The sequence below is a fragment of the Chrysemys picta genome, chromosome 2 (assembly GCF_011386835.1).
Source record: "Chrysemys picta bellii isolate R12L10 chromosome 2, ASM1138683v2, whole genome shotgun sequence".
NCBI classification, from domain to species: Eukaryota; Metazoa; Chordata; order Testudines; family Emydidae; genus Chrysemys; species Chrysemys picta.
In genome coordinates, this window is record NC_088792.1 from 225,078,605 (window position 1) to 225,102,894 (window position 24,290).

Consider the following 24,290-nt stretch of genomic DNA (forward strand, 5'->3'; position numbering starts at 1 on the left):
TCTAGGATTAAATTTAACCCTTGCTCTTTAATTAGTAGTAAAAGAGCTATCTTTTTAATCAGGCCACAAGTAGTTTTAAAGTAGACAGAAGGAGAAAAAAAATACATTGTACTCCTGCAAAATAATCTTACTAAAGCCTTGCTAAATCGTTGACTTTAGTTCTTCAGTGAAGTTTGCAGTGAAGTTTAATTGTCCAGAATAAATCTGCCCACTGAAAAGGAGCATATTTGTTTTATTTTGTAACATAAGGAAGTCATTGATGTATTTAGGCTCTTGATTTAAGAAGAACTATAAAGTTATTTTGTAGGCAGTGTCACCCTCCTTTTACCACATGGATGATTATTGGAGTGAAGATTAAAATTTTTACCAGGGGAATATAAATTTTGCATAAATGGTCTATACTTGCACTGAATAAACATAGAACTGAAAAAAAAAAGATTTGTGTTTAAATGAAACTTTTAGCTTCCTTGAGACGATGAGACACCCACATGTACTAAAAAGAAAAAAAAAGTACATTTTAACTTGCTTTATTAAATATTATTCTTCCACCTCTCTAAGAAGACTCCCAGTTACAGAGTTACATTTTCAGAAGAGAAAGGCCCACAGATTTTAGTGGTGCAGCTATTTGTTATCTGACCTCAAAGGGTTAGTGTTTTGTCCCATATGAACTGGGCTAAAACTCGGAAGTGGAATTAATTAAAAAGTGTCCTATTTCAAACTGAGGTACAACAATCCCACAGGTCCCCAAAAATTTCCCAAACCCATTTTGGGTTATGGGAAAATGTAATTTAATGCAGAGCTAAATTCCATGGTGAACTTACAAGGTGAACATGTGGCCACAGACTGTTCAGAATTAGAGTGCTTACAGCGAAGAAGGAAAGAGTACATCTTTTGAAGGGAATTCATACAAGACAACCTTTAAGAAGCCAGCAAGTTAATTTTGGAATTCTAAAAAACTGCTAGTTTAAATCCATATTGTAAGCTAAACCACCTACTTACTGTTGCCAACAACACTGTCGTATGTGTTTGCTAAGTAACTTAGTGAACAAAAAGACATTAAAGGAAAGGAGGCTGCTTCTACAGGGACAAACATTGAACTAATCTCACATTAGAGAAAAATCTAGCATGCACCTTTAACATTGCAAACGGAAATCAAGAACAAGAGTTTGTTAAAAACCCACACAAGGAATCACTTATTTTCTTTTTAAAAGATATACAGAAATAATTACACTGATTAATAAACCACCAATATTCATGATTTTTTCATGTGAATTAAACTGGTTTAAGTTTTCAGAAAAAATATCAGCAAACTAGTACAGAACATGTCTGATCATTCAAAAATACTGTTCTGTCAGAGGAACTGTTGAAAGCAGACACAAATGTGTCTGCAACTTGTGCTTTTTATCCAAGGGAATATTGAACACATGGTCATAGATTTCCTGCTAGATGGATTATCAAGTGACTACATAAATCAATCCTTTCTTCAACCTGATTCAAGATGGGGCGGCTACAATACTGTAACAATGTGATGTGTTCCAAGAATCCATATGAAAATTACCACTTAGACTATTATAAGTACCCATCTGGATTTTCTTTTAGTTTGCCTATATTCACAAAATATATACTGTATATGCACCTTGAGTATAATTGTATGGAAACGTCTCAAAAGATAAAAGATGGCATGAGACAGTTCAGTCGCCTTCCTAATTCTGAATTTGTAACCACCACCAATGAAGAAGCCCGATGCTATATGTAGTCCCCCAAAAAACACTGAGTGGCCTTGACTCTCAGTGCCTAGTCCCGTAGCAGGCTCTTCTCATGCCTGTTTCCTTAGGCTGAATATTTTGAGTCTGCAGAACCATGTGTGTACTCCTCAGCAGTTATGTTTGTTTATGTGATGCCTTCTCCAGATCTGGGAGTTTGTCAACCAACGCTTGATGATCCACATTGATGCTGGCTAGGAGTCCCCCCTCATTGCCATCTGAACCAGTATAACTGATTTCTTCACCAGTCAGGGTAGTCATATGACCACCCAATGCTTTCAGCACGGCATTCCCGGCACATATATCCCATTTCTTGATGTATGTCACATGAATATATACATCAGCTTTTTCTTGTTTCTTGTCTGGCACATCAAGGAGGGCTAAAACTTTATAGCCTAAAGATTAGAAAGGTAAATCAGTTAATGAAAACATCAACTTTCCTAATTCATCACAAAATAATGGCATTTATTAGCAATTACTAAAATGATTTTGTTAACTGTGTCATGTTAGTTGAGAATGTAACTGTGAAAACAGCAGAAACCTTCACCTTCTGTTACACTTCCTGCAAGGTGCTGAAATCAAGATTTTTCCACTACATCACACTTGAAACTAACACACCCATTTTGCCCATGATCATTTCCTTTTCACCATCCTCTACTGGTTTGTCAGATACATCAACAGAATCAGATTGTGTATGCATTTAACTAAATGATAGTGTTTCACTCTTGGGCTTGTTTGCTTTACCACAATTGTATCACTTATCTCCACTTTACTCCCGAATGCACCATTTTGTTAATTCTAGCTGGCATGCATATCAAACATATTTCCAGTTCATAAAAATCTTTGCATGTAATCAGTTTTCTTCATTTTATTGATTGACTTCATTCTTTTACAAAGCTCCCTACTCACTCATTTCACAGTACAATTCATCCTCTTCATTCTTGCTAAACCTTTCCCCCTTTTTATATGCTGCCAAATGGAATGGAATATCTGCTAGACCAATTAAACTTTCATCTTTCCTGCTAACCAGAACCCAACTTCTTTAGACTCATTCTCTTACCCATGACAGCTCATCAACATGAGATATTATTAACTGCATCCTTTCTAAAAACAAACAAAAAACAGATATAGCTGTCCATAAGAACAAGGGTTAAATTTAATCCTAGAAATAGCTGTAGTTAGCACATTAGTAAAAGCTGAATGCATCATAGAGATAGGGCATAAGGTGTTAAATAATACTAAGGCAAAGATTTATTTCGAAGGCTCGGATTGGGAGATCATGTAAACTTTTCCTAGTAAGTATGTGACTATTTACTTTGGGGCTGATTCTGCCAACCCTACTTGCATAGAGCTAGATTGTGGAAAAGACTGCATGCCCATGCAAGGAAAGTAAGAAGGGATAACAACTCCCCTTACATCCCTACATAGGCTACTTAGATCAGGGAGTAAACAGATATTCACCTGCTTAATCTCTCCCCAGAGCAGGTAACTAGGGAATGGGCAAAGCTATGGCTCCACTCCGCCTACTTGCTGGCCACAGCGGCTAGCCTTGAGTCTATTTGAGACTATTTGCTTACAGTTACTGCCTCCTTAGGTGTTTTGCTGCATCAGGCCCTTTTGCGAAATTCAGAAATTACCTGCATTTTGCAGGTTCTTGAAGTGGGTAATTACTTCACACTTGTGCTTCCGCCTTCATATAGGTACACTCCGCCTATGCCATGAACCAATTTTGCCAAGACATTTAATATAAAAAACCCTCCAACCAATTTGTTTGCTTGTAGTTAGATCACTCCTGGAACTGACTATTAGATTCTTAAATCACGGAACTCCTTTTTCTTAAAATTTTCAGCTTGTACATCTGAAGATATATTATCTTTTTATTGTTTTCTCATGCCAGTAAAACAGTGCAACAACTCCTGTTTCTGTTCATGATTATCAGCCTTTTCTTAACATAGCAGCCACTTTCACTCTGATCTTTTCTAATGTTTGGCATAGAGCAAAAGTCACCCAAAATGCTCCTCTCTCAATGTACCCAGTACTCTCTTTTCCTTTGTTTCATGTTGTGCCTAATATTTGGGTACTTACTCCTTTTCCTGCCAACTAACCAGTGCTTTTAGTCACTCAGTTCCCATCCCACAATCTGAAATAGGTTTAAATTTGGGTTCTAGGTGCATGAAGTACAGTACTTCTGCTGCAAGTTACTTGTTTTTGGTCACTTCTCCACTTAATAACTATTTCCTTACTAAGTAATCCATAAGAAATAAAATGTCTGGAATGTTTAAAGGTAACAAACCTGCTCCACCTGCCGGGATGATCACAGTTTTATTTCCAAATGTTTGCCGTGCTATCTGTTCTACTTTTCCTGCATGAGAGCGGGACACAATAATTCTTGGAGTTCTCTCACTGTAGGAGGAACGAGCTTTTACATTTGACCCACCATCCACCATTGCCCACGCTGCAAAGGAAACATACATTCCATTAGTGGGTTTTAGTGTATTTTAGAACACTTTATGTCTAGTTAGGTTCAACTGTAATCTTTCATAATAGATAAAATATTGTAAAACTGGAAAAAAGTGATTGTAAAATTCACAGGGAGATTCAGGGGCAGATGTAATGTAGATATTACCTGAAATTCCTTTAGCTCATTCTTTTAAATTGACTACATTTCAAATGGATTGTGAAATTTTACCTTTTATTTCCTTCCCATCATTCAACAAAATACTGTCATCTTTCAGATTGAGAGAAGAATATGAACATGTTTATTTTCAGAAAACACTGATTGATTCAGGAGACTGAATTCAGTATGCATAGCCTTCCGCTTCTAGATTACTGGCTCAAAACCACCCCTTGATAGGCTGTGTCCAAAAGCCATTACAATTTGACATTTATTTGGTGATTTCAGCACAGGAGAGAGGCTGAGACTATGTGGGCAGAGCCTGAACTAACCTGTAATCTTTAAATATATTGATTTATATCTATGTGGTAGAGCAGGATCACGACAAAACAAAGGGTTATGGCATTTCCAGTTTGGAAAGTTACCCTCCACAATCCCTAATCTTGAGTAATACAACGAACTATATTTTTACATTTTAAAAAAAATCTTATTTGGATGCCATTACTGAAGATTTCTGATGGGCTATCCTTGCAGATTCCTTTTTTTAAAAAGAAAGAATGTGGTAAATTCCCAGTTACAATTACAGAATTTCTGTTGGAAAGAAAATCAGCTCTTCAATAATAGGTATGGCAGGTGCTTCAGAAAAAGCCAAGATACATATAAACGTGAAAATAAAGTGCTAATGATAAACAACTGGAATTAAAGTTAGCATTTAAAGAATGTAATACTTAGGTGGGGAAAAATCACAACACTGAATATTCTAGTAGGTAGAAAACCTAGTTCATTTGAACGAGCTTAGTTGTGGTGCTATTAGTCAGAGCTATTATATAACTTCTCTGGACTCTAGAGGTCAGTATGGCCTAAGGGAAACATGTTATCAGCCTCTGTTTTAACTATCCAGGAATATAAAACACATTTCCTTCAAATATACTCAACACTTAACTTGTTGTTTGAGCCTTTCAGAAGTTATTGGCAATACCCTGTCTTTGAATGTGTATGTTTAAACTCGCATCCATCCTAATCAGTGCTTCAACAGAGTCAAGAGATTCTGTATGTGAGGGCTGCAAGTTTGGAATACAGTAACGCCTCGCTTATCATTTTTCAGGAACATAACTACAATGTAACTTTAAGCGTTTCCCCATAAGAATTAATGTAAATAGTGGGTTAGGTTCCAAGGAAATTTTTTTCACCAGATAAAAGACTAATTTTATATATATTTTGTGTATATACATATACATACATACATACACACACACACACACACACACACATTATATATATATATACATATATACACACATACACACACACACGGTATAAATTTTAAACAAACACTTTAATACTGTACACAGCAACAATGATTGTGAAGTTTGGTTGAGGTGGTGAAGTCAGAGGGTGGAAGAGGGTGGGATATTTCCCAGGGAATGCCTTACTGCTAAATGATGAACTAGCACTCGGCTGAGCCCTCAAGGGTTAACACATTGTTAATATAGCCTCACACTCTACTAGGCAGCAGGAAAGGAGGGAGGGGAGACAGCATGGCAGAGAGAGACAGACACCGTGTGTGTGTGTGTGTGTGTGAGAGAGAGAGAGAGAGAGCAGCATTGCCCCTTTAAGTACACTGACCCCACTCTACGTACACTGCATTTTTAAGTAGATCAGCAAGTTGAGACAGCAGCTGCTACCAGCAAGCTCCCTCCATCCTGAGTCCTGTCGTGTCATGTCCTCACCTTGCTCTGTGGAGACAAGGTGCAGGAGTGGGGGGAAGGGGACACCCTGACATTAGCACCCCTTTTTCCCCCCACCTCCAAACAGCAAGCAGGAGGCTCCCAGGAGCAGCTCCAAGGCAGAGGGCAGGAGCAGCACATAGCAGTGGGGGTAGGGACAGCTGAACTGCCAGGCATTTGATAGCCTGCTGGGTGGCTGCCGCACAGGAACTTAGAGGAGCGGGGAGCTGATACGGGGGCTGGTGGTCCACCCTGGTTCCAAGCCCCCCCCAGCTAGCTCCAATGGGCTGCTCTTTCTGCAAGCAGTGGACAAAGCAGGCAGTTGCCAAACAATATTATAAGGGAGCATTGCACAACTTTAAACGAGCATGTTCTCTAAACGGATCAGCAACGTAACAATGAAACAACGTTAACCAGGACGACTTTAAGTGAGGAGTTACTGTACACAGATTTTCCCTCAAGAAAGTCTTGCGTTTAAAACTGTGAAAGATGGATGCATAATAGTTATTAACAGCGGTGCCTGCAGTCAGGCGCACATTACGCAGGGTCCGTAGCATGGGCTGTGGTGAGGAAGAACAGCGCTGGCCACCCCACTGCCCACTCAGGTTCGGCCTCATGATGGAGAGACTGGGGAGACTGCAGGGCCAAAATTGAGTGAGTGGCATTGCAACTGTCATGCCCGGGGTGGGGCAGCTCTTTGGTCTGAACAAGTGCTGCAAGGACTAACCTTTGGGTGAGAAATACCTTACTAGACAGGAAAGTAACTTGTATAGACTATTAGATTGCGTCTTATGTTTTTCTTTTACCTGCAACCTTATGCTACCAAAACTTTACACTTGGTTTTATTTGAATCTTTATCTCAAGCTCTGTTAAATAAACTTCAATGTGGTTTTACTACAAACCTGTCTAAACACCCTGTGCTAAGGAGTGTGTTGAACTAAGGTGAAACCAGTGAACTGGGATGCTTTTCTGGAGGCAGTGAACTGGTGTATGTTGCAGGTGTACAGAAGATAAGGGACTGGGCACTTGAATGTAAGAGTGGGATGTGTAAACGGATAGCCTGCACTGGGACAGAGCAGGGCTCCGGGCACCCAGAACAGAGCACTTATGTTGCTGGCAGCAGGTGGCTTGGGAGTATTTTCCCTGAGTGGGCATGGACAGGGTTCCCTCCTGCTGTGAGCTGGTGGTAGTGATTCACCACAGTCATCTCGGGTAACCCCCCAAAAGCATCAGGACGCTGCACCTGGACAAGCTGGGTCAAAAGGCGCAGACTTTGATGGGTGAGGTGCTGGGGCCATAGTGGGTATGATAGGAAAAATTTCTGTAGGTGCCCCAGGTCATTAAGGTCCTGATTTTGCTACCCTTACTCATGATAAAAAATAATCTGCTCGTGGGAGCAGTCGTATGGACTTCAATGAAACTGGTTGTGTGAGCAAGGGGCTACTCAGTATAAGGGTGATAGAATAGAGGCCTATATATGCAATGTTATTTTCTTTAGAGATTGTTCTTAATGTTTCAATGAAAGAGCTTCATCAACATCTGTATTTTCGGTTTAGGTTTCTTTCATGTACCATTCTTCTGCCCCACAAAGATCACTTTTTCCTGTGTTTTGTGGGTGCCCCAATATTAAGGATTTTGGACATTACCACAATATAAATAAGTAATAATGACACATTTTTGTTTTCCTGTATTAAGTATTATTGTATCCATTTATAACTACAGATTCTCCCTCAAGCATAAAACTTTAACTGTACGTCAGTGAAAATGGCAGAAACAAAAAATGAGAGATGCATACTGATACCTGTATATGCTGAGAAAGGCTTGTGTATTACTCCTATTACTGGTTCACCATTCACAGCCACACACACCATAGTAGTGACATATTGTCGAAGATCCTCTAAGGGGTGGGGTTGAGGGGGAAGGGGCCAGGAAATCAGACAAATTAATTAGCTCAACATCACATAGGTTAAGAGTACACACACAAAAAACAAAAAACAAAAAAAAGACCTGGCTTTATAGACTTACATATATTGACACAATACCCGAACAGCATTAGTAAATTAATAGATTGTACGGAGATCTTATCCTTCAAGCTTTAAAACAGCCTGAGTTTTAAATTTAATCCTTTAAAAAGATATGACCTTGTTCCATCTTGATTTAAGTCATTCCACAGTTACCAAAATATTAAAGAGCATTAAATATTATAAAGAGTAAAAACTCCCCAGTTTTCCCATACTTTCTATTGTTCAGTAGATGTGCACTCTGCTCCTACTGGACCCAATTCTGCCACCTGGTCATTAAGCAAAAGATTCTTACATGAAGGTGGCAGATTTGGGCAGAACAAATTCCTCCCATTCTCCACCTCATGTTTCATTCTGTTTACTTTAGAGCTGAATGTTCTCCCTAGGTTTTGAATTTTCATACATGATTACCATCATACCAGTGCAATATTGTCAAGGAAAAGAACCACTGGTTTAGTTTTGCTGTAATTACTTACCTGTGTTTATATTGGTTAGGTTTTTAACTGCACTATACTGTATTTTAAATAGTTTGTGCAGTATCATGAGTCTTTTGGAGAAGGGGAAGATTTACAATTATGTGATGCATTTTAACTTCATGTCCGTTTCTTAATTCAAGCCCAGGAACAGAGAATTCAACTGGAATTTAAAGTAATTTGTTTAGAATATAGCATCACTGGCTATTCAAGCATAAGAAATAGGTATTAATCAACTGCACCCATAAGTGACAAATATCATCAGATGTATTTTAGTGTCACCTAGCTCCAGAGTCAACATAGTGCTAAGCTTTGAAAAAAAGCTGTGGCCAAGATATCTACCTGGGATCTCCTTTTTAAGAGTAGGTTTCAGAGTAGCAGCCGTGTTAGTCTGTATCCGCAAAAAGAAGAACAGGAGTACTTGTGGCACCTTAGAGACTAACAAATTTATTAGAGCATAAGCTTTCTGAGAAGTGGGCTGTAGTCCACGAAAGCTTATGCTCTAATAAATTTGTTAGTCTCTAAGGTGCCACAAGTACTCCTGTTCTTCTTTTTAAGAGTAGTTCAGCAAAATCACAACAGCTCTAATAAACAACAACTCTTGTATAAATGCTCTTGAAAATACATTACATTTTTGTCTCCTATCTAAAGGGAAAAAAAACAGAATTAAATATTTAGCTCAATTTAAAAAGAACAAAAAAAAAACCAGTTACCTGTGTATTCATGCGTGGCATCTAATGGATCGATCCACACTGTCACACTTTCTGCTGGGACCTTTTTAGGCTGTATTTTTTCCTTTATGTCTTCAGGAATACTGCGATCCCAGAATATTATCTCATCAGGTGCATCAACATGTTCTTCAGTATTTATCTATGTTAAAAATGATACAAACAGACACATTAACCCAGAGTGTTGTACCGGGATGATCTATCAAATATTTGTGCACATAATGGAAATTAACAGCCTTCCCTTTCTTCTTGAGGAATTTAATTTCTAACTCAAAGTGGGTGCGGGAGGGAAGAGGGGGAAATCCCAAAACATTTAATGATTTTGGAGACCAAATTATACCTCTGAACCTTCAGATCTGCCCATATGCAACGCAGAATACTTGACAAGTGACCAAAATGTAGAACTCCTATATTTTGCTGCAAGCTACCCATATTTCAGATCATGGTGTTTAACTATAAAACCTGCTATTAAGGATATTTTCCTCACTGTGCGAATTAAATAAACCACTTTAAAAAAAAGTAAACTTCAGCCACTTCAGTAACATTCCTGATTGAGTTTGAAGAAAATCACTCCTCACAAAAAAACGGCCTTCTGCTATACAAATTTCTCATTTCCCTGCAGCTTTCTAAAAACATCTAAAAGTGGCGAATAGCCATTCAAGAGTAGCCTATTGTCAAGGCTGCTTCCCCACTCTGAACTTTAGGGTACAAATGTGGGGGCCTGCATGAAAACTTCTAAGCTTAACTACCAGCTTAGATCTGGTCCGCTGCCACCATTCCCAAAGCTTATTCCCTTCCCTGGGAAGCCTTGAGAAACTCTTCACCAATTCCCTGGTGAATACAGATCCAAACCCCTTGGATCTTGAAACAAGGAGAAATTAACCATCCCCCCTCCTTCCTCCCACCAACTCCTGGTGGATCAAGATCCAACCCCCTTGGATCTAAAAACAAGGAAAAATCAATCAGGTTCTTATAAAGAAGGCTTTTAATGAAAGAAAAAGGTAAAAATCCTCTCTGTAAAATCAGGATGGAAAAATAACTTTACAGGGTAATCAAACTTAAAGAGCTCAGAGGACCCCCCTCTAGCCTTAGGTTCAAAGTACAGCAAACAGAGATAAACACTCTAGTAAAAGGTACATTTACAAGTTGAGAAAACAAAGACAAACTAACACGCCTTGCCTGGCTGTTTACTTACAAGTTTGAAATAGGAGAGACTTGTTCAGAAAGATTTGGAGAACCTGGATTGATGTCTGGTCCCTCTCAGTCCCAAGAGCGAACAACTTCCCAAACAAAGAGCACAAACAAAAGCCTTCCCCCACCCCCAAGATTTGAAAGTATCTTGTCCCCTTATTGGTCCTTTGGGTCAGATGCCAGCCAGGTTACCTGAGCTTTTTAACCCTTTACAGGGAAAAGGATTTTGGAGTCTCTGGCCAGGAGGGATTTTATAGTACTGTACACAGGACAGCTGTTACCCTTCCCTTTATAGTTATGACACCTATCAATTATTTTCTTATACAAAAAAGGCAACCTAATTGCAACCTACAAATTCAAAACTACCGTATATACTCGATCATAAGCCAGTTCATTTATAAGCTGACCCCCCAAAGATGGATAAGGAAAAATGGAAAATTTTTATAACCCGTTCATAAGCCGACCCTATAATTCAGGGGTCAGCAAACTTTGGCTCCCAGGCCATCAGGATAAGCCGCTTGTGGGCCAAGATGGTTTGTTTACCTCGAGCATCCGCAGGTACGGAGGTAAACCTAAGTAAACAAAGTGTCCTGGTTGGAGCTGCTCCGGCAGGCTGGGCAGCGCAGCCGCAGCCTGCTCTGGCTGGCCAGACCGGGCGGTGCGGCCACAGCATGTTCCAGCGGGCTGGGCCGGGCAGCACGGCCGCAGCGTGCTCCGGTGACTGGGCAGCGCGGCCACAGCCTGGTCTGGGGGACGGGGCCCAGCGGCGCAATTGCAGCCTGCCAGCCCCAGAGCTGCAGCTGCTTCAAAGGCTGAGGAGAGCAGCGTGGCCAGAAGTGGAGAGACTCCGGCCCCGCCTTTTCCCTTCTGTCTCTGCTGGCTGTACTGCCTCTCCTTGCTCCCTCTGTTGGGGGGAGGGACTGTGTCCCACCTCTCCCTCTCTATACCTGTTCATAAGCCGACCCCCGTCTCTAGTGTTTCCCTTTTTTACTAAAAAAATTTGGGGTATGAATGAGTATATACGTACTTTAAAATGAATTTGTGATTTATCTGAATCTCATGAAGTATGAAGGCAATTTATTCTAGAAAGGTACGAGCAGAAAATTCAACCAAAACATCTGGGCCTGAAAAAGCTGTACAACAGGGGACTTCCCAGGCCTTAAGAACTTGGTTCTTTATATTGAGGACATTCTTTCATAATTTGTTGGCAAAACAGAAAGCTGGGATTGAAAGACAAGTCATAAGCATACCAAAAAAAAAAAAATCCATGTTGATGAATCTAGTAATCTGAATAAACAAACCACAGTCCAGCCTGCATAAAGCATTACAGGAACCTCACACTGGTTCATTTTCCTGCTCCGGGCTATTCCTTAACAACAGTTCATTAAGTCTTTTTTTGCATCACCCACTCTCCTCCCAAACGTGCTTGAATATTAGCCAGTTGTCCATGAAAAGGTGCATTAAATAAGACATTTTTCCCAGTTTGGGAAGCAAAACTACAGCTATACCCTATGAAGTCTCAATTACACAGAAAATTGAAGATACAAAAATAATTATAATTAAGTATGTGAATAGTCAAATCCTTTTGGCAGCTTTTTAAGGAAATACACTTTTATAGTTTAAAAGATAGCAACTACAGCTAACGGAAAATGCAATATTTCTAAGGAAGAAATTGTTTTCTTGTTCCAAACACAATGAGCTCATCATACAATGCTAAACTTTGAAAAAAAGAGTAAGAAATTGATTGAAAGTGATAAAATTAAGCTTCCCGAAATAACCTAATTATAGGAACTAAAGTAGGAGAATTTTAAAAAAATCCTAAAAGTTATCTATCTATATATGAAGTGTAAATAACAGATGGAGGTAAGTAAGCACTCCGAAATATAAATCCCACTATTATTTAATTAAAACTGCAGATTAACTCATTCAAATACTGCCTGCTTTTAATTTAAAAAAGTAGCCTTTACCAATTAGGCATATGTGCAGAAATTAGGTTTAACACTTTCACTCCAATTCACCCTTTACAGGAACTGCAGAGGACTTATCAAGATTTTTATGGTCAACAGTTTCAAAAGCCCCTGTTGAAACTAACAAAACCAACAAGAATGCCAACTTTGTCCACTAACAGAAAATCAGCCAACAAGATCAGTGGACTAACCACCTAAAGCTAGACTGAATGCTCTCAAAACAGTCAGAAGATTCTCTATTATGCTAGAATTGCTTAGCCACAAGAAGTTGCTTTCTCACTTCTTTTTTTGGCCTGGCTGGGGGGGGGGGGGGGGGGGGGAGGAGAGGGGGTAGTGTACCTGGAGATAGAGGCAGCTAGAGACAGGAATAAATAAATAGCATGGCTCATAAAGCTCTCAGTTGAGGGAATCCTAGTACTTTATGTGCCGACTGAGATTACTGATGTTTTCTTCCAGATTACCAGCCATGAGGGACATAAATGCAAGACCCAGTTCAGAGCTCCCTGAAGCACACAATCTCATTGCCAAGGCTCCTTAAAACTCAATCAGAGAGGATGGCACATTTATTCCCTCACTCACCAACCCTGATCTGCTCTCATGGTGGTAGCTAATCCACTCCCATATATGATGAAGTAGATAAACTCTTGCAGTGATAAGAAACTGTTTCTAAGCAAAGGAATGACCTCAGTTTTGTTTAATCTCAGTTTGTTTCTAATTAATATAAACCTTATTTCCCCCAACCTTTCTTCACAGGTACCTCAGGAGTGTAACAGTCTTTGTTGCTGTCACCTGGACTCTTTCTTGTTCTAAATTCCCTGCAGGTCAGTATCCTATGTAAAATAGTTAATAGCTGCTGTTCACTTCTTAGTAGACAAGTGTCCCCATCACAAAAAAAGTCACCACTCTAGCTGGCCACTTCTCTGCAGACAGGACAGGATTGGATGAGCATAGAGCAGTGGTTCCCAAACTTTAACAACCTGTGAACCCCTTTCACTAAAATGTCAAGTCTCGTGAACCCCCTCCTAAAAATGAATATTTCCAGGGATTTTCTCCTTCACCTGAGTATAAATTATAAAAGCAGTGATCTTGGAAATATAAAATTTGTTTTTATGACACGCTTATTACACACTATTATTAATTATTATTTATCATTACAGTATTTTTATTACATTATGAAAACAGCAACACTCTTCCAAGATCTCACTTTCGTAGCTTGTATCACTTTGAATAAGCCTGTTATAAGACAAGGCTCCTATGTTTCATCAAGGAGTATCAGATGAGAAAGAGCATGAAAGTATTTAAGGTGCCAACTCAAAGAGTTCCTCCTACGCAAGCATTCAGGTCTTGAGCAGTCCAGCAAACAACGCACGTTACAACAAAGCTTAAACTTGTTCTTCGTAATCATTTTAAATACAATACGAGCTGCCTATTTAATTTTAGAAACAGCAAAAAATATCCATTTCCCTTTCCATTTCTTATAAGGAGTATTGAAGTTTAAATCTCCTCAGTGTGATACATATGTTTGCTTTGATCTGCTTAGCTCTTGGAAGTCCAGAGGCTCTGGGCTGCTGGCCCTTATGCTGCCCGGAGTCCTTAGGGACAGCTCTGTCCGCCATTAGGGAACTTTTTCCCCGAGAACCCCCTGTAACATTTCACAAACCCCAGTTGGGGAACCACTGGCATAGAGAGTAAGGGTATGTCCAGTAATTGATCTATCGGGAATCGATATATCGCGTATCGATATATCGCGTCTCATCTAGACGCAATGTATCAATCCCCAAATCCGCTCCCGTCGATTCCGGAACTCCACCAGGGCGAGCAGCAGTAGCGGAGTCGACGGGGGAGCTGCGGCCGTCGATCCCGCGCCGTGAGGACCCGAGGTATGTCGAAATAAGATACGCAACTTCAGCTCGGGAATAGCGTAGCTGAAGTCGACGCATCTTACATTGACACCCCCCCACCCCCCGTGTAGACCAGCCCTTAATCACCATCTTCTTTCTTAAAGGCATCCTAATCAGATCAGATTTGAGGCACATGGGCAAAACAGCATGCAGAAGCTTGCACTATTCTGTGCTGTTCCTCATTTATGGACAGAGGAATTCAGTCTCAAAGATCTCTGTCTGGAAATTTAAAATAAAAATACCAACTAAAATAGTTTTAAATACATTTGAAAAGATAATCACAGAACATATTGCACCATGATGTTAAGGGCCTGAATATATTTTCTTCAATGAGCTTTAAGTGGGAGATTCACGTCAGTGCAGAGGGCCTGCATAAAGCCCAAGACAGTATCTGTCAGTGGAATTTTGGGTTTACATCTTAGCTCACTGTTCTATTTAGGTACTTGCTGGAGATTGCCAAAAAAGGAGACAATGTCACAAAAGTACTGCAACAATGTAACTGCCCAAATCATATAACTCATAATTCTATAATGATTTGCATTCCCTTTCACATGAGGCCCAGGACTGCAAAAGTAGGGTGGCTACAGCTAAGGTTTGAGGTATACTGGAGGAATTCATGCCAGTGAATGCACTGAAAAAGGCAGCAGCCCTGTGGAAAAATATATGGTTGCTAATTATATGATCACATACTAACAAAATGCATAAACACAAAGAGGCAGAACTGGCAACCGTTATTCTGGCATTTTCTAACTTTTGAGTGTGCGACTTTACAACCTAAATAACCCTCTTTTAATGCAGTGTTTGTATGTCATCATATGTTTTATGCTTTAAGACAGTAAGCCCTTTGTGACATACCATGCCTTCATGTCTGAATAGCAACCAGTCCCGGGGAGCACCAGTCCTGAGAAGCATCTAAAGGCCCCACTGTAATACAAATATTAAAGAATAACCCTCATTAAAAGGTGATCAGGCTTATTGCAGCATATAGTAAAAATTAATTGCTACTCCTTGCTCCTATTTAACTTTGCTACTGTAACTGGTGTCAATTTAGCCAGCTGACATCAAATAGAATAACTTCTATAAATAGTGGATTTTTCCCCCCATTCTGCATAGAATGGAGACTCACTGCACATTTTTTCCCTAAGAGAAAAAAAACAAAGGTACAACATTTTCTATGGATTTCTCTCCCCTGCAGATTTCAAGTGCTTTTATTTATAAATCAGAGGCGTCAAAAATCCAAGACACTTTACATGTTTATTTCAAATCCCATAACTAGGAAGTCTAACTCTTCCTTTTCTATGGATAACGAGGTCTTAACAAGAAACTCTGCTTCAAGTACTGATTGTTTACATGCTTTTCTTCTTTATAATGTTAAGTAGCGTAGTGCAGGGTAGACAGTACCGCTGGGAATACAGTGGCTCATTGGGTCTTATGTCTACTTTGATCAAATGACAAACATTTTATTTCCTACTATCTAATTAGGCTATTTTTGAACACTGGAAAATTACAATAATGCTGAAAACGTAATAAAATTTCTATTCTTTAAATAAACTGTGACTGAGACTATGCTTACACTTACTCCACTAAAGCGACATAGCTGCAGATGCACCACTGTAGCACTTCAGTGTAGACATTCACTACAGCAATGGGAGGGGGTTCTCCCATTGCTGTAGTTAAGCCACCTCCCCAAGAGGTGGTAGCTAGGTTGATGGAAGAATTCTTTTGTCAACCTAGTACTGTCTACAATGGAGGTTAGGTTGGCATAGATACATCTCTCATGGGCATGGGCTTTTCACACCCCAAGAGATGTAGCTTTGCCAGTGTAAGTTTTCAGTGTACACCAAACTTGATTTAAGTCCCTATTCCTGTGAAGAAAAGCATTCCTGGACCCATGTAGGGAACCACTGATTTTAATAGAGCTTCACATAGGGGTTGGCCCAAATGCTTCTCTTTGCAGGATTGAAGCCTTAGAGCACTAAAACCAAAATAGTGCATACTTGACTTATGCCTGGTAGTGAATGCCTTATTTAAAAAAAAAAAAAAAAAATTCTTGCAAACAGTATCTTTGAGTTTTGTTTTCATAGGTGTTAACCAACAGCAATTAATCTTAACATTTTAGTTTTACTTGGTCATAATCCATCCTATTAATAATGCTGAGAATTACTATTTCGGGTTAATGAAGGAAGTGTAACTCCACATAACCATGAAAAACCTGACTTTATTTTAACTGAACAAGTGAACCATCACTATCCATATAAAGAACCCATGCAAAAGAGTTACTTGTTCGCTACAGAAGAGAAAAATTTGGTCCAGAGAATCATTATCCACATAGTCAAATATCCTGCCTGCTGGAAAGAACTGTTTCCAGTAGAAATATATCAAATCTCCTGCCTGCTGGAAAGAACTGTTTCCAGTAGAAATATCAAAAATGGCATTTTCACATTTTGAGACAATCTATAAAAACAGATCTCAAAAATTATTTGCATTAAAGTTATATCATTTTGGTATATCAATATTTCTTGCCTCACTGCAAAATTTGGTCCTTTGCTAACTGACAAGGAGATATCCCAGCAAGGGATGCCACAAACACACAGGCACTTGCATAACGTTACTCATGCAAGAAGTTATTTGTGTGCCTAAGTGTTTCCACAGCGGTAGTGTGTGTCTATTTCTTTGCCACTGTGGCAGTTTAAGTGTCAACATACCCTCAAGTCACAGTTTCTATAAAGAACAGAAACCTTCATTACCTTTTCAGTATTACTGTAATTTTCCTGTGGGAGCAACTTTCAAGGTCTCTAGAAAAATATTACTCCTAACTTATTTTGAGCATATTAATTTACAAACAAATTGGTTTTACCAGTCAAAAGTTGGTGAAATTAGACAGTGGGGTTTATAATGGAAATTTAGATTACCTTTAGCTCAGAGGGTAATAGCAACCAATGCTTCCATAACAAAAGATGTTTTGTTTAAAAATAAAAGTAACAAAAACACAGGTTTAGTCTCCTGTGACAACCTAACTCTTACTATTGCTTCTGCCTTTCACACACCACCACCACAAAAAACAATGCTAAGGAACATGACATAATATTTTACAAAGAGACCTACACTGTCGGGTTGAAGATCAATGGAGCTATGACAACTTTCACCAGCTGAGATCTACAACCACATCTGTGTGTGCCAACCTTTTGCACAGATTGTACAGAGTTTTCACCTTCTCTTAGTTGTAATTTATATATCATTACTGCTAAACAGGAGTTAATAGTATAAAGCATTATTTTAAATATGTTTCATCTTGTACATACAAGCTTCCCTCAATTTAATTTTAAGAGCTGTAGAGAGGCAGAGAAGGGAAGCATATCTATTTACTTTTAAAGTGAATATGCTGGGATGATTCAAAGCATTAATACTGCTAATCAAAACAATGCCTCAAGTTTTTGCACTCATGAACTGGAGGCTAACTTCAAGGTTTTTTTTAAATTGTATCAAGCTGAGATTCAGTATCACCATCTATCATCAATTCCCTCATCAAGGGCCTGATCCTGTACTCCTCATTCTGGAGTGAAGGATAAATTCCAGAATGAGGGTGGAATTGGGGGGAAAAGAAAGTGTCGGGGGCTGCGTGTGTGTGAGAGGGAGACAAAACCACCATTTTTTTCGTAAAAGAGCGCCCTCAGGGCATGGCAAACAATTTACAGATCTGTCTGAAGACAAGACTCTTCCTCAAGAGTCTAAACACGATGTACAAATTCAGGAAAAGAGGGAGGTGGGATAAAATGAAGAAAACTGTAAATGAACTGAAGTTTAGCATACTTCTTGTTTTGGTGTTTTTGTTTGGATACTTTTTTATATATATATATAAAAAAAGATTTTCTTCCTAGCTTAGTAATAGTTTAGCTTTTTGGAAGAAGTGTCTTAGTATGTTTACTACATCTTTGATGTACTAATTCATAAGATTGTGATTACTACCCATATTACATGGCCAGTGTATTGTGTGTCACTTGGTATTCCCATTACCAGAGATATTTCATTACATTTAGTCAATCATCAGTGAGAAGACTTCTCCTACTGTTCAGAGTTTGTGCAGGTAGAAAAGACATGACTGAAGTCCCCCAGGAGTTCCATACAGCCATTAGTTACCCCTAAAAAAAACCGTTTTAAGTTGCCTAAGGTAACGAAATGTTAGTATAGCATTCCCTAAACTAAGTATATGAAGTTTTAGGTAATACTGTGATATGTTAGCTAATTACCAAGGCAAAAGTGGAGAGGTTTGAAGAACAACAAATAAATACTAATCTTGAAGAGGGGGGAGAAGCTTCGGAGTTATGATGTGGGGCCGGGCAGCAGGACAGCCCCGACCCCTGGCCTATTATACCCACCACCCACGTAGCTGTGCATTTGATTTTTCCTTTGTAAGTGTAATACTTTGTACTTGTCTTTATTGAATTTCATCTTGTTTATTTCAGACTTATTCTCCAACTTACTAAGGTCTTCCCTCCAAAGATGCGAGGGAGATTCCCACACCTAAACCATTCTTTCTAGGTGACAAATATGAGGAACTGTCTCAGATTGAGGTATCAAAGAAGATTTTGGAACAAACTGGTAAATTAAACAGAATAAGTTCCCAGGACCAGATGGTATTCACCCAAAAATTCTGAAGGAACTCATGTGTGAAATTGAAGAACTACTAACTGTGGTATGTATTTATCGCTTAAATCAGCCGCTGTACCCAGATGTCTGAAGGGTAGCTAATGTAACACCAATTTTTAAAAAAGGCTCCAGAGGCAATTACAGGCAGGTCAGCCTAACTTCAGTACCAGGCAAATTGGTTGAAACTGTGCTAAATAACAGAATTATCAGACACATAGATGAACACAATATATTGGGAAAGAGTCAAACATGGCCTTTGCAAAGGGAAATCATGCCTCACCAATCTATTACAATTCTATGTCAACCAGCACCTGGACAAGGGTGATTAAGTTGATATAGTCTTCTTGGACTTTCAGAAACCTTTGGCAAGGTCACACCCCAAAGGCTCTTAAGCAAAGTACACTGTCATGGGATAAGAGGGAAGGTCCTTTCATGAATCAGTAACTAATTAAAAGATAGGAAACAAAGGTAGGAATAAATAGTCAGTTTTCATAGTGGAGAGAATTAAATAGTAGGGTCCCCCAAGGATCTGTATTGGGACCAGGGCTGGTAAACATATTCATAAATGATCTGGAAAAGTGTAAACAGTGAGGTGGTGAAGTCTGCAGACAATACAAAATTACTCAATATATTATGCCCAAAGCTGACTGCAAAGAGTTACAAAGGGATCTCTCTAAACTGGGGGACTGGGCGACAAAGTAATGCACATTGGAAAATATAATCCCAACTATACATACAAAATGATGGGGTCTAAAATAGCTGTTACCACTCAAGAAATATCTTGGAGTCATTGTGGATAGATCTCTAAAAACATCTGCTCATGTTGCGGCAGCAGTCAAAAAAGCTAACAGAATGTTAGGAAGTATTGGGAAAAGCACAGATAATAAAACAGAAAATATCATAATGCTACTATGTAAATATATGACATGCCCTCACCTTGAATACCGCATGCAGTTCAGGTTGCCCCACCTCAAAAGATATCTTGTAATTGGAAAAAAGTACAGTACAGGGAAGGGCAACAAAAATTATTAAAAAGACTGGGACTGTTCAGCTTAGAAAAGAGACGACTAATGGGGGGTGATACTATAAATGTCTACAAAATCATGAATGGTGTGGAGAAAGTGAATAAGGAAGTGTTATTTACCCCTTCACATAACACACAAACCAGGGGTCATCCAATGAAATTAATAGTCAGCAGGTTTAAAACAAACAAAAGGAAGTACTTCTTCACACAACAGTCAACCTCTTGAAATCGTGAAGGCCAAAAGTATAACTGGAATCTAAAGAGAATTAGATAAATTCATGGGTGATGAATAATAATCATTGATGGACCTAAGATGGTCAGGGATGCAACCACATGCTCTGGGTGTCCCTAAACCTCTGACTGCCAGAAGCTGAAACTGAAGGACAGGAGATGGATCATTCAATAATTGCCATGTTCCATTCATTCATTCTAAAGCATATGGCACTGTCCACTGTCAGAAGACTGGATACTGGGCTAGATGGACCATTGCTGTAGCTATTTTAACGTTCTTAAGGTTGTTTAGATTTCTAATCTTGTCCTCCAAAGTGCTTGCATTCACTTTCAGCTTGGTGTCATAAGCAAATTTTATAAGCATGCTCTCCACTCCATTATCCAAGTCATTAAATGAAAATATTGATTAGTACTGGATCCAGGACAGACCTCTAAAGGACACCACTAAATACACCCTTCCAGTTTAACAGGCAACCATGGACAGCTAATCTGAGAGTCTAACAAATTTATTTGGGCATAAACTTTCGTGGGCTATAACCCACTTCATCAGATGCATGAAGTGAAAAATACAGGAGCAGGTATAAATACATGAAAGGATGGGGGTTGCTTTACCAAGTGTGAGGTCAGTCTAATGAGAAATCAATTAACAGCAGGATACCAAGGGAGGAAAAATAACTTTTGAAGTGGCCCATTACAGACAATTGACAAGGTGTGAGTGACAGTAGGGAGAAATTAGTATTGGGGAAATTAAGTTTAGGTTTTGTAAAGACCCAACCACTCCAGTCTTTATTCAGGCCTAATCTGATGGTATCCAGTTGCAAATTAATTCCAGTTCTGCAGCTTCATGTTGGAGTCTGTTTTTGAAGTTTTTTTGTTGAAGAATTGCCACTTTTAAGTCTGTTATTGAGTGACCAGAGAGATTAAAGTGTTCTCCTACTGGTTTTTGAATATTATGATTCCTGATGTCAGATTTGTGTCCATTTATTCTTCTGCATAGAGACTGTCCGGTTTGGCCAATGTACATGGCAGAGGGGCATTGCTGGCACATGATGGTATATATCACATTGGTAGAAGTGGGTTCTGGCCCACGAAAGCTTATGCCCAAATAAATTTGTTAGTCTCTAAATTGCCACAAGCACTCCTCATTGTTTTTGCTGATACAGACTAACACAGCTACCACTCTAATCTGAGAGTACAGCTTTTCAGCCACTTGTGCACCACTATATAGTAATTTCACTTAGACCACATTCCCTAGTTTGCTTATGAGAATGTTATGTTGAACGGTGTCAAAAGCCTCACTAAAATCAAAATCTATCAAGTCTACAGCTGCCCCCCTATCCTCCACTAGGCCATAACCCTGTCAAAGAATTAGGCTGGTTTGGGATGATTTGTTCTTGACATATCCATGTTGTCTTTTTCTTATCACCCTATGACAATACATGTAAGGTAGTACTACCTTACGCTAGTTATGTCAAAATATGCAAACAAACTTTTTTATTTCCCAACTCCATCCTAATCCCTGCAAATCAGATGTATAATACGCCTCTTTTCATTCAACCTACTGAGAGACAAAAGCCTTTATAGCACTTTGGGGCAGAATGTATTAAAACTGGAAGTTTCATATTAACGTGCTTACTGTTTGCAGTATAACTATATTTATATAAAACATGGATTCTCAGTCTGGGGATCACAATAAGGTGTCCTGCTCTTCTTATACTGTATTGCTAAGGTCTTTTCTACACTAGAAAGTTGTGCTGCTTTAACTGCACTGAAATAGTTCAAGCAACATAAACCTGTAGCATGGACACAGTTATACCACTATAAAGATACCTCATACTAGTACAGCTAATCCCACATAGGAAAGAGAATAAACTATACTTGTACAAGACATCTTTATAATAGTGTAACTGCATCCACACTATGGGTTGTACTTAGTGCAGGGGTTCTCAAACTGGGGGTCGGGACCCCTCAGGGGGTCACGAGGTTATTAGATGGGGGGGTCACAAAGGTACTTTGCCTCCAGCATTTAGAATGGTGTTAAATAAATATAAAAAAGTGTTTTTAATTTACCGGGGGGGGGGGGGTATCGCACTCAGAAACTTGCTACGTGAAAGGGATCACCAATAAAAAAAAGTTTGAGAACTACTGACCTAGTGTAACCCAGGCCTGCTTGGTGTGGCACTCTATCCCCCTCTTGTGACTAGAATTGATGAGCCTGTTACACTGGCCAAGAGAGATGTGTCTTTTAGCTCATGCATTAAGCTCCAGAGGTCCCAGGTTTTATGCAGATGACAACTGGGGTCGGCATTACACTAGGACAACCATTACAAGAAAACATAAAATCACACCCCTAACTGAAAGAGTTATACCGGTACAAAGCTTCCGTGCGGCTCAGACCTTAGCACAAGAGGATCCTGGCAAGGAAAAGATTGAGAATCACTGACAAAGTATTTCAGGGGCCACCCAGTTTAAACAAACAGAAAGTTGCCATTACAGGATACTGAGTTACCGGTTCAAATGATTTATGATCAGGGACGGGTGTGCTGGATAAGGAGGCGGTGCCAGGGAAGAGATTCCCATAAGGGGGGGCTGCTGTTCAGCTATGCAGAGAGGGGGTTGAGAGACACGTGGCTCACTCTGTTAAGGGAAGGGGCCCCTGACCAGGGGCTCAGGGGACGGGCGTGGGACCCACCTGCACGCTGGGGAAGGTGTTCTTGAGCAGGTAGAACATCTTGCGGTTGGACAGCACGTCCCCGCTGGTCATCTTCTCCTCGGCCCCCTCGCGGGTCTTGCCCTTCGCCTTCTCGTTGAGGACGTTGCTTTCCCGGACGCGCTTCACCTCCTCACCTCCCTTGACGGCGGCCAGCACGGACGCGGCCAGCAGCTCCCGCAGGTCCACGGTGCCCTCGGGCAAGGGGCCCGGAGGAACGTCGGGTCCGCCCCCGGCCCGCTCCGCCGGGTCGCCCAGCACGAAGAGGGCGAGGCGGCCGGCCAGGAAGCCGGAGTAGAGGTGGTAGAGGACGCCGAGGCCCAGCAGACAGAACACGGCCACCCCCAGCGGGGAGAGGCGGATCCCCATGGGGGCCATGGCCGGGGGCGGCGGGGCGGGCAGGGGAGCGGGCACTCGGGGGCCGAAGGCGGGCGCTCACCAGCGTTCCATAGCGGCCCGCCCGCCCCGCACCCAGCCCGGCAGCATGGAACCGCAGGGAGCCCGGCGGCGTCTCTCGCTGCTCAGCTGGCTCCCGGCTCCACGTTCCCCGGCGAGCAGAGGTGAAAGGCAGCGGAGCGTGTGTATCCGGGTTAGGCTGGGGCGGGGCGCCGTGGCAGGCTGCCGGGGCTCCCACTGAGCATGCCCGAAGCAGGCTTCAGGCTAGCAGCGTGCTGATCCCTGAGCGTCAGGGGGAATCTGGGGCTAAGGGCTCAGAGAAGGGGCCACGCGGTGAGAAGGGAGGGCCTGAAATAGGGGTGAGGGGCTTAAAGCCACAGTGAAGTCCAGCGTGCAGGGAGTTCAGTGCTTCAAAACCAAGTCAGGCCCACGAAGAGTATCCTGCTTGGTTGAGTTTCTAGAAGTGTAAATGTTGGGTTCCTTTTATTTGCCTTTGAGCCTTTAGGGTACAACCGGGCCATGGTTTCGGGTTTCTGTTCTTACGATTCTTATTAAATGGAAGCAGAGCTCAGGTAATTACATAGCAGGGGTTTTAATAAGCGCATCAGATCTCACCAGCAGTTGCTGAGAGTTGGCAACAATGCTGTAAAGAGCCGCCCCCTGGTGATTCACTCTTTGCCCACCCCGTCATCTGCACCGATGAAACACTTCAGACCTGTGTTGAAAAGAATTTTTGACCACTGGCACCAGTTTCAAGGAAGCCAACTGTCACATCCTAACAACAGTTTCCTGCTGAATGCTGAGCGGAGATGTGGAAGTGGAGCAGAGTGGTTGGCACAGCATGTAGAAATCACTGGATCACAGTGATCACTTTTGCACTACGTGTGTGTATGTACA

General features: G+C 40.7%; 1 protein-coding gene across 1 annotated transcript; it reads right to left on the reverse strand.

The window, feature by feature from the left end:
* Positions 1 to 511: 511 nt before the first annotated feature.
* BPNT2 (3'(2'), 5'-bisphosphate nucleotidase 2) lies at positions 512 to 23,553 on the reverse strand. Its single transcript, XM_005301172.5, has 5 exons — positions 22,980 to 23,553; positions 9,312 to 9,468; positions 7,906 to 8,001; positions 4,057 to 4,218; positions 512 to 2,158 (listed from the first exon to the last, which is right to left on the reverse strand). Exons 1-5 carry the CDS (start codon positions 23,373 to 23,375, stop codon positions 1,881 to 1,883), a joined length of 1,089 nt encoding a protein of 362 aa, XP_005301229.1. The 5' UTR covers positions 23,376 to 23,553; the 3' UTR covers positions 512 to 1,880.
* Positions 23,554 to 24,290: the final 737 nt, after the last annotated feature.

Excerpts from the sequence above, each read along its gene's own strand:
- BPNT2 (XM_005301172.5), bottom strand. The coding sequence starts at position 23,375 with ATGGCCCCCATGGGGATCCGCCTCTCCCCGCTGGGGGTGGCCGTGTTC. Across the intron at positions 9,469-22,979 it reads ACACCTTCCCCAGCGTGCAG|ATAAATACTGAAGAACATGT; the intron begins GTGGGTCCCACG and ends TTTTTAACATAG. Across the intron at positions 2,159-4,056 it reads CATCCCGGCAGGTGGAGCAG|GCTATAAAGTTTTAGCCCTC; the intron begins GTTTGTTACCTT and ends TCTAATCTTTAG.